We start from the raw sequence: 17,069 nt of genomic DNA on the forward strand, positions 1-17,069 counted from the left end.
TCTGATTGCCGGATCCTTCCTGCTCTGCGATTTTCTGATTCCACATACCTCCAAGAAGCCTCAATTTCCTTTTTCTATAGTCAGGTCATCCCAGAGGCAATTGGGAATTTACCTGATGGCCCAAGGTGTTACTGCAGTTTTCGAAAATTAGAAGAGTGAAGGAATGGAGAACAGTAGTGGCTTAATACCCTATGAAAATTCTGCTTAGTGGTCTGGCCCAGGCTCATTTTATTGAGTTGTGCAATCAAGAGAAAATCAAGATGTATCCTGCAGTTCTGTAACATTTCCATAAAGGTGAAAGTCAACATCAAGTACTCCCTTGTCCCACTGAACCAAGAAGACAAACAAAGTGAGCAGTAGTAGGTAAATGTGTTGCCAAGGGGAAAAAATCTCCCAAAGAGGGAGAAGGACATCACGGCAAGGCAACATGCAACTACCAGAGGAGCATATGTTTGGAGGGTGAGAGTGTTGTTGCTAAGTGACCAGTTCCAGATTTACTTGTGTTGCCCTGGTGATTGGCTATGAGCATCCATTGTTAGCATCACCACATAAAATCACCTCCACATTCTTCCCCTACCTATTCTGTCACCCTGGTTTCCTTACCTGGATGAAAGCTACAATTCACAATTTTAGATGCCCTGGTTCCTATAGCTGGGAGGCTCCCCAAAGTACAGGATCAGAGTTGATTGACCATTTCCATTGTGGACTACTCTGGCTAACTCAACATATTTGGCTGGAAGTGGCTTAATGTGGATGCTTCCTTTCAAAAATGACTGTGTCTCTCATTCAGAAGGAAATCATCAATGAACTGAGTATCTGGTTTAGACAAAAACTATCCATTTAGCAACTCAGGCCCATTCTAAGAACTGATTGAATCCTTCACTCAGCCAACCACATTCAGCTTTACTAGAGGTTTTCTGAATCCCCTTGAATTCCTCTAATGAGCTGGACTCACCTCACTAGGCAGTCTATTCCACTGTTTAATTCCCCATTACCCTGGAAATTGGTTTATTACGTCTAATCTGAATGTTCCCATTTTTAGCAAAGGACCATAAAGGGTAATCATAGAGATATAAAAGACCTCCTGAGGCAGTTTGAAAAAGATCAGGAAGGAAAACAAGAACTATTTGGATTATTGATACAAGGAGGTCAGAGAATAGAAAGCTAGCTAGTTTGGATGTTAGTTTAAAGCTAAAGGCAATGCTTCACTGTAAAGGCCAATTTAAAAAAAACTCATCATATTACTATGTCTCACTGTGCTTGTATGGTAATTAAAAACATGTATCACCATTCTTAGTCAGACCTTTGAATCTGAGAGATGAAGGGTTCAACAAAAACCATCTCATTTTTTTGATAAAATAGTTTTGTCTAGAGCCTGAGGTTTTTAATTTCCATTTTATAGATGAATGAACTGAGGCACAGAAAACATAAGCTCACACATTCCTGTAGGGTTTTAAGATTGACAAAGGATTTTCCTCATAATATAAATTTGTGGTAGAGAGTGAAAACATTACTATTACTGTCTTATATGTAAGGAAAGTGAAGCGAAGAAATCAAACAGTTTGTCTCCTGTCACAAAAATGAAGCAATTTGCCTACAGATGAAGAAACAAGCTGAAAGACAAGATGATTTGCTCACTGTCACAAAGCTAGGAAGTGACAGGGCCTTGATCTGAACTCAACTTCTACCTCCAAGTACCTTGTTCTTTCTTCTTTATACCAGTAGCAAAAACCAAAGATTCTAAGATACAGTAATTGTGGCTCTAGGACTTGTTTGTGTACTGGAACAGCCCGTCCTAATGACAACTGATGGGGACCAAGAGAGAACGGAGAGTTGTAGAAAACTTCCAAGACTTGAGAATTTCCCAAGTCGAGCTCCTTGATGTGGTCTGCAGACCTCCCCAGCCAATGACAAGAACTCTATTAACTATATACCTAACTCACTTTCCTTGTTTCCCAAAATGGCACCAATGAAGTTAGTATTGACACAATTATCTTCAAAGAGAAGCTTTCAACTTCTAAATAAGAGGAGAAAAAACTAGTTGGTTTCTTTTCCATCTCTCCCAGCAATAATCACATGAAATATATGGAGACCCCCACACTGCCCAGAACAACTGATTAAAATCACAGCAATCATAGCAGATACTGCAACTCTCTGTCACTCATTGAATGGATAACATAGTGGAGTTCAATTCCTTTGAATTCATGCCATTTACTGGAGACATATCTATTGACCACTAGGTGACAGTAAAAGCATATCCAATGTAGCAACAAGAGCTTTCCTTAGGCAGCATAATGCATGACGATTGTTCTTTTTTATTTCTTGATTCTATCTCCTCACACTGACTGAGAGAATTGCACAGCAACGCACAGTTTGTTTTTACTTTGTCAATTATTTTTTAATTTTTTTCTTTACTTTTCTCCTGTTTACTGCTACTTCTACTTCCCCAGCACCCACCATAATCTTTTTATTTTATTTTGACATTATAAGGTCAAAAGACTAAGGAATATCAGGAAAACATGAAAAGAGGTTTTGGAGTATGGGATGTGTGTGTATGTGCGCGTATGTATGTGTTGGGAGACGGGAGGAGAAAATGCAGATAAACAACAAAGACCACAAAGCTCCCAAGAAGCCACTAGAGATTATAGAATGATAGAGTAAGAGGTATTGAGGATCCTTAGTCATCATTGCCAGGTTTCTTAACCTGAGGCAGGAGTGGGGAACCTGCAGCCTCGAGGCCACATGTAGCCTTCTAGGTCCTTGGGTGTGGCCTTTTGATTGAGTCCAAGTTTTACAGAACAGATCCTTTCATTAAAGGGATTTGTTCTTTGAGGTTTGGATTCAAAGGGCCCCACTTGAGGACCTGGAGGGTCACATGTGGCCTTGCAGCTGCACGTTCCCCACCTCTGATTCTGGGGTCTGTCAATCTGTTTTTAAAACTATTTTGGTAACTCCATTTCACTATAATTGGTTTCCTTTGTACTAGGCTTATAAAGGAAATACATTTTATTTTATGCATTTACAAACATTCTTCTGAGAAGGGGTCCACAGACTTCAGCAGAAAGCCAAAGAGGTCCAACTGGCAGAAATAAAAAGATTAAAGGAACCCCTAAATCTAGTCCAAATTCCTCCTTCTGTAAATGAGGAAAACGAAGCTAAGATAAAAACAGTGAGTTGTACAACATCAAAGTAGGTAGTAAGTGGCAGAGCTGGGACCTGAATCCAGGTCTTCTGACTCTACATCCAGGTTTATTTCCAGTAAACTACAAAACCTCAGGGAGAAGCCACCTCTCCTTTGAAGGCCATGCTTCAGCATGACATGGGGACAACCCTGGGTTCTCAAAAGCTATAACAGTGGAACACAAACTCTGATCTTATAAAGCTGGAAAGGCTTTCAGCACAGGCCTAGCCATAGACTGTTCACCAAAGGACAGCTTAACAAATTTCAGAGAGGCTTGTCACCGAAAACCTGGACAATGGGTAGCAATACCGAATGACTTTGGGAGCAATGATGCACGGAGCTTTCTAAGACATGAAGGGATTGTGATGTACATGGTCAAGGAAAGAACCACATGAATTAAATTATAACTTTCTGGAAGCATTCCAATAGTAAGAATGCAATAGGATTAACAATGCAAGAGGATTAACATCTTCCAAGTTTATTGGAAGGCAAATTCCTACCAGCCATTTTATATCTGTCCCACTCCAGCCAAAGAATGATTACTCAGGAACCACCATTAAAGACAGAAGGAGAAAAATTGATGTTTTTATAGTTTGTTAAGGTCATCATAATGTTTTCTACACTTTTCTTATTTGATCCTCATAGTTTCTATATGAGACATTAGAGATATTTTTATCCCCATTTTACAGAGAAGGAAAGTGAAGCTCAAAAAGGTTGTGATTTGTGAGTTTATAAGTGTTTGAGGTGGGACTGAAAGCCAGTTCCCTCCAAATATCAGGTTCAGCACTTTACCCACCAGGCTGAGCTTTTGTATGCTGCATCATCACATTTCAGGAAAGTCTATTACCGTATCTAGTTCATGTCCTCCTGTCATGTAAGTGTGTGGGTGGCTTGGTGGTACAGCAGGAAGCATGCAAATCCAGCTTCAGGTACTTGCTCTGTGCGTGACTGAGGGAAAGTCATATCACTTCTTCTGTTTCAGTTTCCTCATCCATGAAATGGGAATAATAATAGCACCTATCTGCTGGGGTCATTTTGAGATTCAGACAAGATAATGCTTGTAAAGTGCTCTGCCAGTCCTAAGAGTCTACATGGCCATGAGCTGTTGGCATTATTACTCTTCATGTGGACACTGCAAAGGTAGAAAGGTCACAGAAGCATCAACAATGCAATAAAAGCCTGCTGATGGTTCTTCTAAGCCTAGAGATCTCTCTTTCTTTCAAGCTGGAACATGAGAGTGCCCTCCCCAGCGAGAGTGCCGACCTGTTGGAGCACTGGTATTTAGTTATGATTATTCAGTACTTAATAGGGTTAGTGGATAGAGCACTGGGCCTGAAGTAAGGAAGACCTGAGTTCAAGTCCAGTCTTAGACACTTAATAGCTGTGTGACCCTGGGCAAGTCACTTACCCCTGTTGACTTCAGCTCCTCATCTGTAAAATGTGCTAGAGAAGAAAATGGCCAACTCTTCAAGTATCTTTGTTAACAAAATCCCAAATGAGTTGACAAAGAGTCAAACATGATTGAAAAACACCTAAACAACAACACTCATCAGCCCCATCACAGTATGGCAGAGTGTATTTGGAGTAGGAAAATCTAAACTAGAATCCCTGCTCTGTTGCTGATTGACTTTGTGATCCTTGGCGAGTCATTAAATCCCTTTGGGCTTCAGGTATTTATCCTAATAAAATAATTATGTTAGTGATAATTATACCACCAACTAGGTTAGCTCTATATCTTTGTTTCTAAAATAATAATACAGGATGTTCCTAAAGTCTGGATACGTAGGCAAAAATGCATATTTTCAAGAAATGAAATGACTGAAATTTTCAACAACATTTTATTTAATTGGAATATTAACTAATAATATCATATGATTTCATATTCATATTCCAAGAGTGAATGTGCTAAAATTGATGGCAATGTGGATTTATTGAGTTATTGCATCAAGTTCACATGAATCTTGTAAAGCGCATCAACCTTTGCATCACAAATGATGGAAATTTTATTGAAGACATTATTTGTTAATATTCCAATTAAATAATATATTGTTGAAAATTTCAATCATTTCATTTCTTGAAAGTATGCATTTTTGCCTATGTGTCTAGACTTTAGGAAAGCCCTGTAGTCAACATACACAAAATATTTTAAAGTTTGCAAAGCAATAAAAGCACTATCATTTAGGTTCCAACTTATTTTTATCACATCCCTGAGGTAGAGAGGAAGACATACAGTATTTCCAATTTATAAAGGGAAAAATTGAGACAGAGAAAGTAAATAAATTTCCCAGAGTCAATTAGTCAGCAAAGAAGTTGAAATTTAAATCTGTATCTCTTCATTTTCCAACTACGTGCAATTGATGGTAGCCACTAAGACTTCCCATTTCCTCCATGTGTTCCCTATTGCTCACATTGTCATCTACTTTTGAATATAGTAGGTTTAGGCCTGGAGATTGGGTTCAGATTGAGTTTCACTTTTGCACTTTCTGGCATGGTTACCTTTTTGACTGGTTTCACAAACAGGGAGGTTAGAAAAGTAGCTAAACCTGGAACCAAACAGCCCTGAGCAATGAATCCTAGCTTCAGTTCAGCAAAACAGATGACGCTGTCCCCAGAAGCCCAGTCCCAGGCAGGAATCTTTGGCAGGTAGTCCTGTTTAAATTGGAAAATAGGTTAGGAATTAAGAATATGCACATGTCTAGGAACTCTTTCTAAAGGTAATTTTTCTTTCTGAAAAATGATCCTGAATCACTTGGTGATTCTTTGACAAAATCACAACTCATAATGACAATAATTCACATTGCTTCAGCTTTGTTTCCCTCAAAACAACCCTGAGACATGGTTAATGCAAGCAGTACAATCCTCATTTTAGTAAAACTAAAGCTCTGAAAAGTGATCTTGCTTTCCCAGAGTCCCATGGAGCTAATAATAGGCTGAATCAGGATTCAAACTCAGGGCTTATGCACATTCCCATTATACTTTATTGTCTCTACACATGCACATGCAAGTGGTTTCCAGTGCTTACTTAGCTCAGCATTGGTTATGAGAAGAAATTCATCATTTCTGTTTGGAAATGATGAATATCTCATTGTTCCACCAGTATCTAGTGGTACCTTGTATAAAATGAGTATGTAAGAAAATGGTTTCACAAAGAATTGCTTTCAACTGGGCCTGCTTTGCCAATAGTGAAATCTAGTTCAATAAATTCAAGTTAAATATCTAGGGCTCTGGCATGGACCCGAAGTCACACCTTTGTATGACTAAGTTCAGGAAGTATCCAAGTTTCACCAAAAATAAAGAAAGAATTCCATTAAAAGCAATATAAAGTCATGTGCAAATCCATAGCCAAGTAAAAAGCCCATTTTGGTGTATTAGATTAGCAGATTAAGATAATGTTTTATAGCAGCCAAAGAAGTTAATGCAATCTTAGTTGTTGTGGCTAGGGTTAAGGAGGTGATAGCTCTCCTATGCTCTGCCCTAGTGAGGTAGTATCTGTGATGCTGTGTTCCATTCGATGGGTCAGATTTTAGAAAAGGCATTGATAATCTGGAAAAGTGCACAGAAGAGACTAACCAGGGCAATGAAGGCCCTTGAAACTAGTACCACATGTAGAATGATGGAAGACAATGGGGATGTTTAGCCTGAACCAGAGAGGACTTTGTGGAGATATGATAGCTGATTTCAAATACTTGAAAGACTATCATTTGGTAGAAGGATCAGACTTATTCTACTTGATCCTAAAGGTCAGAATTAGGTTAAAAAGATGGGGGAAAGCAGAGAGGACAGAAATTGTTGAGGCTGATTTCAGGGAGATATAAGTACATAAGTCCTAACAATTAGATCCATCCAAATATGGAATAGGATATAACTTGGGAGGTAGTAGTTTCTATCCCTTCCTGGAAATCTTCCATCAAACACTGGTTGACTGAAATATAGAGGCTTTGGGATCCTTCCAACTCTATTATTCTATAATTGGGCCTCAATTTCTTCATATGTTAAACAGGGGGACTAGACCAGATGGCCTGTAAATTACCTCCCAATTCTAATCTCTGATCTGATGACCTAATGGCATTAGATATACTTAGTGGTTATCATACCTTGTTATGAGACTGAAGTATCTCTATGATGACTCTGATCTTAGGACAATAGTTCTTGATGGAGAGCACCCTATATAAAAAACACATATGCTTATTAGTTTGCTTGTGTGGGTTAAAAAAAAAAACCTTTTGTAATACCAACTTACTGGGGGAAAATTTATTTGTTTGCACATGGAACAGGATTAGTATTTTATAATGTTGGTATTTAGATATTTTATTAAATAATTGTGTGTACTTGTGTAATTTGGGGGGGGGAACAAAATATATTCTTAGGCTCAGCAAACTATACTTGTGGAATGTTCAGTTGTTCCAATTAAGAGGCCACAGACATGGGGGCAGCTAGGTGGTGCAGTGAGTAGAGCAGAGGCCCTGGAGTCAGGAGGACCTGAGTTCAAATCTGGCCTCAGACACTTAACACAATTACTAGCTGTGTGACCTTGGGCAAGTCACTTAATCCCAATTGCCCTGCCTTCCCCCCTCCAAAGATTTTTTAAAAAAGAGGTTACAGACAAAGTATTACCTGGCATGAGTAGAAGTTACGCTGACACATGGAAAGACTCAATGGTAATGTATACCAAAGGTGAGGCTGATATATTAAAACCCCTCCCCTCACCCCATTTACACCTATGAGGAGAGGAAAGGTCCAATTTTTATCCTAAATATGTTCAAATGCAAACCTACAAAGTGGTCCAAAAATGAATGTAACTAACTTTGTATGTTTTAAATTAACTGTAATAGAATGTAAACTTCTTAAGAAAAGGAACTGTGTCACTTTTACTTCTGTATTCCCAGTATTTAGCATGGTTGGTATCTAGGGCATATTAGTCATTTAATAGATGCTTATTAATTGTACACGAACCAAGATCTCAGCTATTTTGAGCTTGTAACTTTGACCTACTATGATATATATTTATTATTTTATTCATACATTGATTAATATGTGAGCAGGAATGGCTATACACACATATAAATATATATTATATATATATGCTTATATATTAATACATATATAGACATATGTATACAGATAGAGGAACTGTTATTTAATTGTATAGAGTTTTCTACCAAATACAGACTACCATTATATTGATCTGAATATATACATGCATATAATATATGCCAAATAAAAGTCATGGATCTGATGCCTGAATAAGCCAATGAGCTTTTGAGTGTTTTGCAGTCACAATGGCAATATTCATCTTGGCCCATCTTGCCATTGGCCAAAAGGAGTGTTAGTGAGACTATGCGTGGTTCAACAAACATCCATCTCTACTACCGGAAAACAAAACAAAATGTACAAAAGGCCCCACAAAACCTCACAGTAATAACTAGACTGATATAGTCAGAGGTGTCAATTTTATGTGACTGATATAGTCAGGAGTGTCATTTTTATTACATCTGACCAATGACCATTTACTTCATTCTTTCTTTCTATCTTTATAGCGTTCTGGAAAAAAAAAACAGAGGCATTTGAAGTGAATATTTTGGGGAAAGTCTGAAATGTTCTGTGACGGGGTACATGGGAGACTTTGTCTACCTTCTTTTTCTCAGTGACTATGTAGTGGGATTGGAAGGTGAAAAGAGAGTTTTACTTGCACAGATACTAGATTATGATATATCACAGTGAAACAATGCCTAGAAAAAGGTTTTGGATAGAGTTTCAATTCATGCTTGTTGAACTAAATTGTTTTAGGAGATAATAAGTTCCCCATCACTGAAAGTATTCCAGCAGGGATCAGGTGTCCACCTCTGAGGGATATTTATGGAGTTCCAGATTAGACAGGATGAAAGATCTCTTCCAAACCTCACAAAATTCTCCACTTGGAGATGTTACATCATTCTTTTTATTACCCTCATCCTCAGGACTTTCTTTGAGAAAATAGAGCAAAACAAGTACTGGAGGACAAAACATGCTGACTTCTTACCTCATGATGTTAGAAGTGTCTTCGGTGTATGGATCAGCAGACAAAGGGTTGGCTAAAATCACACAGGCTTCTGCAGATTCCACCTACTCTTCAAGATGAAACAGGAGCCATCATGTCAAATATATGGGGAACTCTTGAATTGCCCTGATCTCGACCTGTCTTATGATTTAAAGGCAAAAGAGCCACAAGAATAACAATTCCCAGTAGTGAAGTCTCTGTGATTACAGAGGCTGTGCACTGTGGGGTGGGAATCCCTCATTATGCCAGGACCACAGCTCTCAAAGGGCCCAGGATAGCTGGCTGAGAAGAGTTGCAGATAGAAGTTAGTAACAATAACTACCAATGTGCTTTGAAGTTTAAAAATCACGGTCTTGACAGAAACCCTGGAAGGAGGTGGTAAAAGTATTACTACCCCTACTTGTCAGATGAGGAAATGAGTATTCTGGGAAATTGTGTGATTTCTCCATGGCCACACAGTTTATAAGGCAGGGAATGAGCCCACGTCTCCTGATCCTAAGTCAGGTCTGTGTTGGAACTGGCTTGTTCCAGCTCAGGAGAGCTGATCCTTAAATTTTCAGTGTGATCATTCACACCTGTGAAATCAGCAAATGCTGCATATTGTGGCTTGAATTGGTCTTTTGTTTATTTTTCAATAAGAAAGTGATGAAGAAAATAATAATACAGATTAAACTTAAAAGTGAGTCTTGTACGTGTGTATTTACACTTATTTTCCACCCCTTCCCCCAAAGTGGTTGTTAAACATTTACCAGCACACTCTTTCTCTAACCTCAGTGAATTCTTTTTCTACTAAACCATTCTGCCTTGGTTAGAATAGAAGACTCTGAGGTACCTTTTATCTCTAAAGTTTTCTTTCTATAATGTACTCTCTCTTAGGCACTGGGGCGGGAGTAACTTTTAGTGGTGATCCCAGTAACGATTGGTAAGAGGGAAAGTATAGTAGCCTTGACACTTTCTCTGTCTCTGTCTCTCTCTCTCCCCTCTTTTTATAAGAAAAGGAAAAAAAAAGCTTGATAATTACCCCCTCAACTAGAATCCTTCTCCTCACTGAGCCATAGGATCCTGAGGTAAGAACTGATGAAAGAATAGTCTTGGTGGCCAAGACTGATTCAAGCTACTTGTTCACACAACTATATAACTAGTACCCATGGATGTGTCTCCAAGTGACTGTGCTTGTCTATTAGATTTATACAAAGTTTTCTTTTGTCAGAAATTGGAGAGAATGAGTAAAAATAGTTGGATTACTACAAAGCTAGGGTTCATCATATGGAGAGTCTGGGAAGGTATCTAGGATCTGCTTTGACTACAAACCATCCATAGACTCCTCAGCACTCCTCTTTACTAAGGACTGTTGCTCTCAATTAACAGAAATCATTTGAAAATATCTCAAAGGCCTGTGATTTTCTTAACATGTTTCATAAATTTTTAAGTCAGAAGTTTTAAAAAATATTTTCACTCCCCTCCTGCCCCCTACCCCAGCATTACCTTTATATTGATTAAACTATGACAATCACCACTCCCATCAGGTGAGGGGTGAGAATTATGTAGGGAGAGTAATCTTTCAAAAAGCAGATGTGGCCACCCTGGTCCTACAGCTTGGGTGAGATAAAAGATATCAAGAAAGGGATCTTACCGCAACTCTCGTTAAATCTTTCCTTTTCAATGCAGATCCAAGGAAGAAACTTATATAAGTCAAGTTGAGCTTGAAAATTGTTTCTAGCTCCAAGGAAGGAAGGGTTCTAGGTAAATAAGAAAGTAATTGTCAGAAGCCAGGGAGGAAAGAAATCTACATAGTGAGCTTTGAGAAGAGGCAGAACCGAGATGGTGGCGTAAAGGCAGAGAGTCACCTGAGCTCTCCCCCAAAACCCTCTAAATACCTTTAAAAATGGCTCTAAATAGAGTCTAGAGCAACAGAATCCACAAAAAGATGGAGAGAAACAATTTTTCTAGCCCAAGACAGCTTGGAAGGTTGTCAGGAAAGGTCTATCGTACCAGGGTGAAAGAGGAGCACCAGCGCTGACACAGCAGACCAGGCCCCACCAAAACCAGAGAAGGCCTTGGGGTGACTGAATCACTGGCAGCAGTGGTGGTTTCCAGATCTCATGGCTCAAAGACACCAAAGGCATCTTGAAAGGTCAACAGAAGTTCTGTCAAACCTGGGTGAGAATGGAATACAGGCTAACACAGGCACAGCCCTGGTCCCAGAAAAACAGGAACAAGCCTTGGGAATGACTGAATCAGTGACAGTGGCAGTTCCTGGAGCTCTCAGCCCACAGACAGTAAGGAGGTCAAACAACCGGTCAGAATGAGATTATGGGTTTTTTTTTTTTTTTTGCTAATACTGAGGCAGGACTCTGTTGCTTTGTACACACTCAGATCTGGATCGCAATCCTGGGTAGCAGTCCCAGGGTGAGGAGGAGCACAGGCATAGCAGAGCTTGTGGCCAGAGTGGAGGGGGGACCCTCCTCACAGTTCCAGGTTAAAAAGAGTGTTTGTGTTTACTCACAGGCCAGGAGAATAACAAATACTTCTGCTTTAATCATACTACCTTGGAAGAACAAAAAATTACACATTACTAGAAGTGCTGCACAAAAAACCTGAAGCTTGGGACAGTAGTCCTCTACGCTAAAAGCAGAGTCCTACTTTAACAAACAGTTAAAAGTCAAGTAATAGACTGCGAAAATGAGAAAACTGGAAAAACAAAACAAAATAAAACTGAGCATTGAAAGTTACTATGGTGACAAGGAAGATTAAAACACACACACAGAAGAAGAAAACGAAGTCAACGCTACATCTAAAGCCTCCAAGAAAAATATGAATTGGTCTTAGGCCATGGAAGAGCTCCAAAAGGATTTTGAAAATCAAGTAAGAGAGGTAGAGGAAAAATCAGGAAGAGAAATGAGAGTGATGCAAGAAAATCATGAAAAACAAGTCCACAGCTTGCTAAAGGAGACACACAAAAAAAATACTGAAGAATATAACACCTTAAAAACAGACTAGGTCAAATGGTGAAAGAGGTCCAATAAGCCAATGAGGAGAAGAATGCCTTAAAAAGCAGAACTGGCCAAATGGGAAAGGAAGTCCAAAGGCTCACTGAAGAAAATAATTCCTTAAAAATTAGAATGGAGCAAGTGGAAGCTAATGACTTTGTAAGAAATCAAGAAACAATAAAATGAAAGAATGAAAAATGGAAGACAATGTGAAATATCTCATCGGAAAAATAACTGACTTGGAAAATATATCCAAGAGAGATAATTTAAAAATTATTGGACTACATGAAAGCCATGACCAAAATAGACATCATCTTTCAAGAAATTATCAAGGAAAACTGCCCTGATATTCTAGAACCAAAGGGTAAAATAGAAATGGAAAGAATCCACTGATCAACTCCTGAAAGAGATCCCAAAGGAATACTGCCGGGAATATTATAGCCAAATTCCAGAGTTCCCAGGTCGAGGAAAAAATATGGCAAGCAGCCAGAAAGAAACAATTCAAGTATGGTGGAGTCACAGTCAGGATAACACAAGATTTAGCAGCTTCTATGATAAGAATTGGAGAGTTTGGAATATGATATTCCAGAGGGCAAAAGAGCTGGGATTACAACCAAGAATCACCTACCCAGCAAAACTGAGTATAATCCTTCAGGGGAAAAGTGGACACTCAGTGAGATAGAGGACTTTCAAGTATTCTTGATGAAAAGACCAGAGCTGAATAGAAAATAAGACTTTCAAATACAAGACTCAAGAGAAGTATAAGAAGGTAAACAGGAAAGGGAAATCATAATGAACTTAATAAGATTAAACTTTACATCCCTACACTGGAAGATGATATTTGTAACTCGTAAGACCTTTCTCCTTATTACAGCAGTTAGAAGGAGTATATATAGAAAGAGGGAATGTGTATGAGTTGAATATGAAGGCATGATATCTAAAAAAATAAAATTAAGGAGTGAGAGAGGAATGTACTGGGAGAAAGAGAAAGGGAGAGGTAGAATGGAGTAAATAATTTCACATAAAAGAGGAAAGAAAAAGCTTTTACAGTGGAGAAGAATGGGGACTTGCGGGGGTGAGTGAACCTTACTCTCATCAAAATTGGCTCAAAGAAGGAATAACATACACACTCAATTGGACATAGAAATCTATCTCACCCTACAGGAAAGCAGGAGGGAAAGGGATAAGAGAAGGGGTAAAGTTGATAGAAGGGAGGACAGATTAGGTCAGTGGATAGTCAAAAGCAAAACACTTTTGAGGAGGGGCAGGGTAAAAGGAGAGAGAGAAGAGAATAAATAGGAGAGGAGGGATAGGATGGAGGGAAATTCAGTTAGCAATAGTAGATGTGAAAAAAAAATTGAAGGAAATTTCTCTGATAAAGGCCTCATTACTGAAATATATAGAGAACAGTCATATTTATAAAAATAAGAGCCATTGCTCAATCAATAAGTGATTAAAAGACATGATTACTTTTCAGGTAATGCAGCTATAGTCCAATGAAAAAATACTCTAACTCCTTACTGATTGGAGAAATGCAAATTAAAACAATTCTGTGATACTACCTCATATCTATCAGACTAGCTAATAAGACAGAAAAGGTAAATGACAAATGTTGGAGGGGATGTGGGGAAAATGAGACATTGATGCATTTTTGATAGAGTTGTGAACTGATTGAACCATTCTGTAGAGCAATTTGAAACTTTGTCCAAGGGTCTATAAAACTATGCATACACTTTGAATGAGCAATACCACTACTAGGTCTGTATCCCAAAAGAGATTTAAAAAAAGGAAAAGGACCTATATGTACAAAAATATTTGTAGAAGCTCATTTCTGGGGGCAAAGAATTAGAAGTTGAGGGGATGCCCATCAATTGGGGAATGGCTGAACAAATTGTGGTATGTGATTATGATGGAATACTCTTGTACTATAAGAAATGATGAGCAGGATGCTCTCAGAAAAACCTGGAAAGACTTGCATGGGCTGCTACAAAGTGAAATGTACTATGTACAAAATAAAAGCAAGATTGTAAGTTGATCAGCTGTGAATGACTTAGCTATTCTAAGCAATACAATGATCCAATACAACTCTGAAGGACTTATCATGAAAAATGCTATCCATCCCCAAAGGAAGAACTGGTGGTGTCTGAATACAGATTGAAGCATAGAAAAAAAAAGAAAGAAAACTATATAGAGGCATAATTAATGCTACTGTTTAATCAATTATGTGTAGATAGATGATATATAGATAGAGGAATAGATACATAGCTATTGATGGATAAATAGATGATTGATGATTGATGGATACACACACATATGATTGATTACTTTTTAATCACTTTCTATGAACCAGAGGCAGTGATATGTTCTAAGGATAGAAATACTGGCAAACAAATGTCCCCTACCCTCAGAGAATTTACATTCTAATAGGGAGATAAAACTACTGAAGGGCAGTTAGAAGGGAGGGTGCAAGGTGGCTAATGAAGAAGAGAAGTCAGAGAGTAAGCCAAGGTCAAAGGCTTGGGGCCCTTCCTGAGATAGAGGCCCTAGAGAAACAATTGCCAATCAAGAGACCTGGTAATAAGGTGTGAAAGAGGTCCATCCTACTGTTTTTCTGGAAAATGTGAAGCCACCAATTTAATGGGGTAAAGTCATCCTACAATGGCCACTAATGTGGTTTAGAAAGGGCTGTATAGACAAAAGCACCTGTCTGAACAGAGTACTTTTAACAGCAGTAGAAATGGTCCTTCCTCCTCCCATTGACCCTGTGTTTAAAAGTATTGTTATTAATGGCTCAGGCTCAGGGCCTAGAATGTCCACATATTTTTTTTTTTTTGCTTGAGGGATTTTAAGTGGATTCATAAACTTATTGGGTGTATCTGAATATGCTGATTATTCGGAGTACTTCCCAGCATGTTGAAAATATCTATGGAGCCATGTATATACAAGTAATGATATATACTCAAAATATAATTAAAAAATGGGACACTTGTGCATCACTGTGGTCATACTTACATTTTGAAAACTGATGAGCCAAACACTGAAAGTTACCAGTATGTTTGGTACAGCTCCAATATTTTTTGTCTGTTTTTTGCTTTTGTTTTCCTGAGGTCTTTGCTGTATAATAAGAAAATCAACATGCCACTCTATGAGCAGGGCTCTTTACTCAGATTTTTACCCAAGAAGAAGAAATAAGTTATAAACAATTTTTTTAAAAAATCTGTTGATATTGAGTTCATCTGGGCTTTCTTCAACCACAGTTAATTTTGAGGCATGTTTTAATCTGTTTTTAATATTATTATCACTCAGGCTGTGTCTGTCATTTCTTTTGTGTGTATATGTATATGTATGTGTGTTTCCTGCTTCCATTTCCTCTTAGTTACTTATTAAAATTAATCTACGACTTCTAAATGCAACAGCGTGGAAGGATATAATGACCTAGGGATTTGTGAAGTAATCTGCAGTTTTAGAGGAGAAGATGAAAGGATAAATCCTTACAACCCTACCCTGAGGCCAGGCCATTGCTTAAATGGAGGATATCTGTGAGAGATGGACCAGGGAGGTCACTGTTGAAAGTGTCAGGTTTAAAAACTATGTTATACAAGAATTGGTTGTAGTTATTTTAATCTGAAGTATTAGGGTTGACCTAAGAATTCCCTTCATTTTTTAAGGCTATCACATTGGAAAGTGGGTTAGATTTGTTCTGCTTAGTCTCAGAGGGCAGAACTAGGAGCAGAGAGGAAATTTAGACTCAATCTAAGGAAAAGTTTCCCAATAATTAACGTTGCCTGCTCTGAAGTCAAATGGAATTTTTAATACTAGGCCATTGTAATGATGATGATGATGATGATGATGATGATGATGATGATGATGCTTTACATATGTTATCTCATGATCTTCACAACAACCTATTGTACCTGAGGTGCTATTTTTATCCCATTTTACACATGGGCAAACTGAGGCCTAGAAAAGTTGAATGATTTTCCCATAGACATGTAGCTAGTAAATGTCTGAGGCAGGATTTGAACTCAGGTCTCCCAGATTCTGATATCAATATTATAAGATAGTGAATTTTCCAGCACTGAGAATCTTCATGAGGCAGCTAGAAAAAAATCATTTCTTTAGGTTGTTAAAGAGGACATACCTGTTAAGGTACAGATTAGGGTGGATGACTTTGGAGACCCCTCCTTACCTTTCTAGGTTTCTATGTTTCTGTGAAATTACCCAGCCTGCTTTGTGATTGAATAATCCCATTCTGTTAGGGATGGGGGCACCAGAAATTCCAGATGGGTTATTGGTGGGCTCTCTTCCAAATTAGGCCACCTCCTGTCATTCCCTTTGGAATGATGAGGAACTTGGATTTGCAACCTTGAATTGAAAGGAGACAGTTCACCCAGCCATGGCCCATAAGCCTTGGTTCTTCAATGGTTTCCCTAACCAAATCCCTTTTCCCTGCAGCATCAGGCCTCCTTTATGAGTTTTGAGATTAACTTTAGAAGTCATGAGTAATGCAGATATACTTACTCGCCCAGGAAAATGATCTCAAAATTCATATCCCTTGCTTTGTGGTTGGGGAAATTTTTCAGGAAAGCTTTTACACTATCCGTAGTGATGTTTCCACAGACCATAATGAATCTGGGAGCCAAGAAAGAAAGTACAGGATAATTACAACTCTTTGGAGGACAAAACTATTGCTTTCAGGGGTTAGATGTAAATGAGTTGATTTGGACTACTAAAGTAGCCATGTATCCCACCTTTAACGAACCACAGATGTGAAAAGCGAGCTCTATGAGACACAGTAAGCAAAGACAAGTCTTCATTTTACAAGACAATACAGAATAGGATATTTTTTGGGGTGGCTCTA

General features: G+C 38.4%; 1 protein-coding gene across 1 annotated transcript in view; it reads right to left on the reverse strand.

Annotated features, from left to right (window-relative positions):
• Positions 1-17,069, reverse strand: part of KCNU1 (potassium calcium-activated channel subfamily U member 1) — a gene marked incomplete at its 5' end in the record, with an annotated part of 434,479 nt that overhangs the window by 249,003 nt on the left and 168,407 nt on the right. The window contains 5 exon segments of the mRNA XM_036750000.1: positions 5,678-5,830; positions 7,276-7,345; positions 9,201-9,283; positions 10,852-10,957; positions 16,730-16,840. Coding sequence (XP_036605895.1) covers positions 5,678-5,830; positions 7,276-7,345; positions 9,201-9,283; positions 10,852-10,957; positions 16,730-16,840 — 523 coding nt within the window.

This window comes from Trichosurus vulpecula, chromosome 3 (genome assembly GCF_011100635.1).
Source record: "Trichosurus vulpecula isolate mTriVul1 chromosome 3, mTriVul1.pri, whole genome shotgun sequence".
Taxonomy (NCBI): Eukaryota; Metazoa; Chordata; class Mammalia; order Diprotodontia; family Phalangeridae; genus Trichosurus; species Trichosurus vulpecula.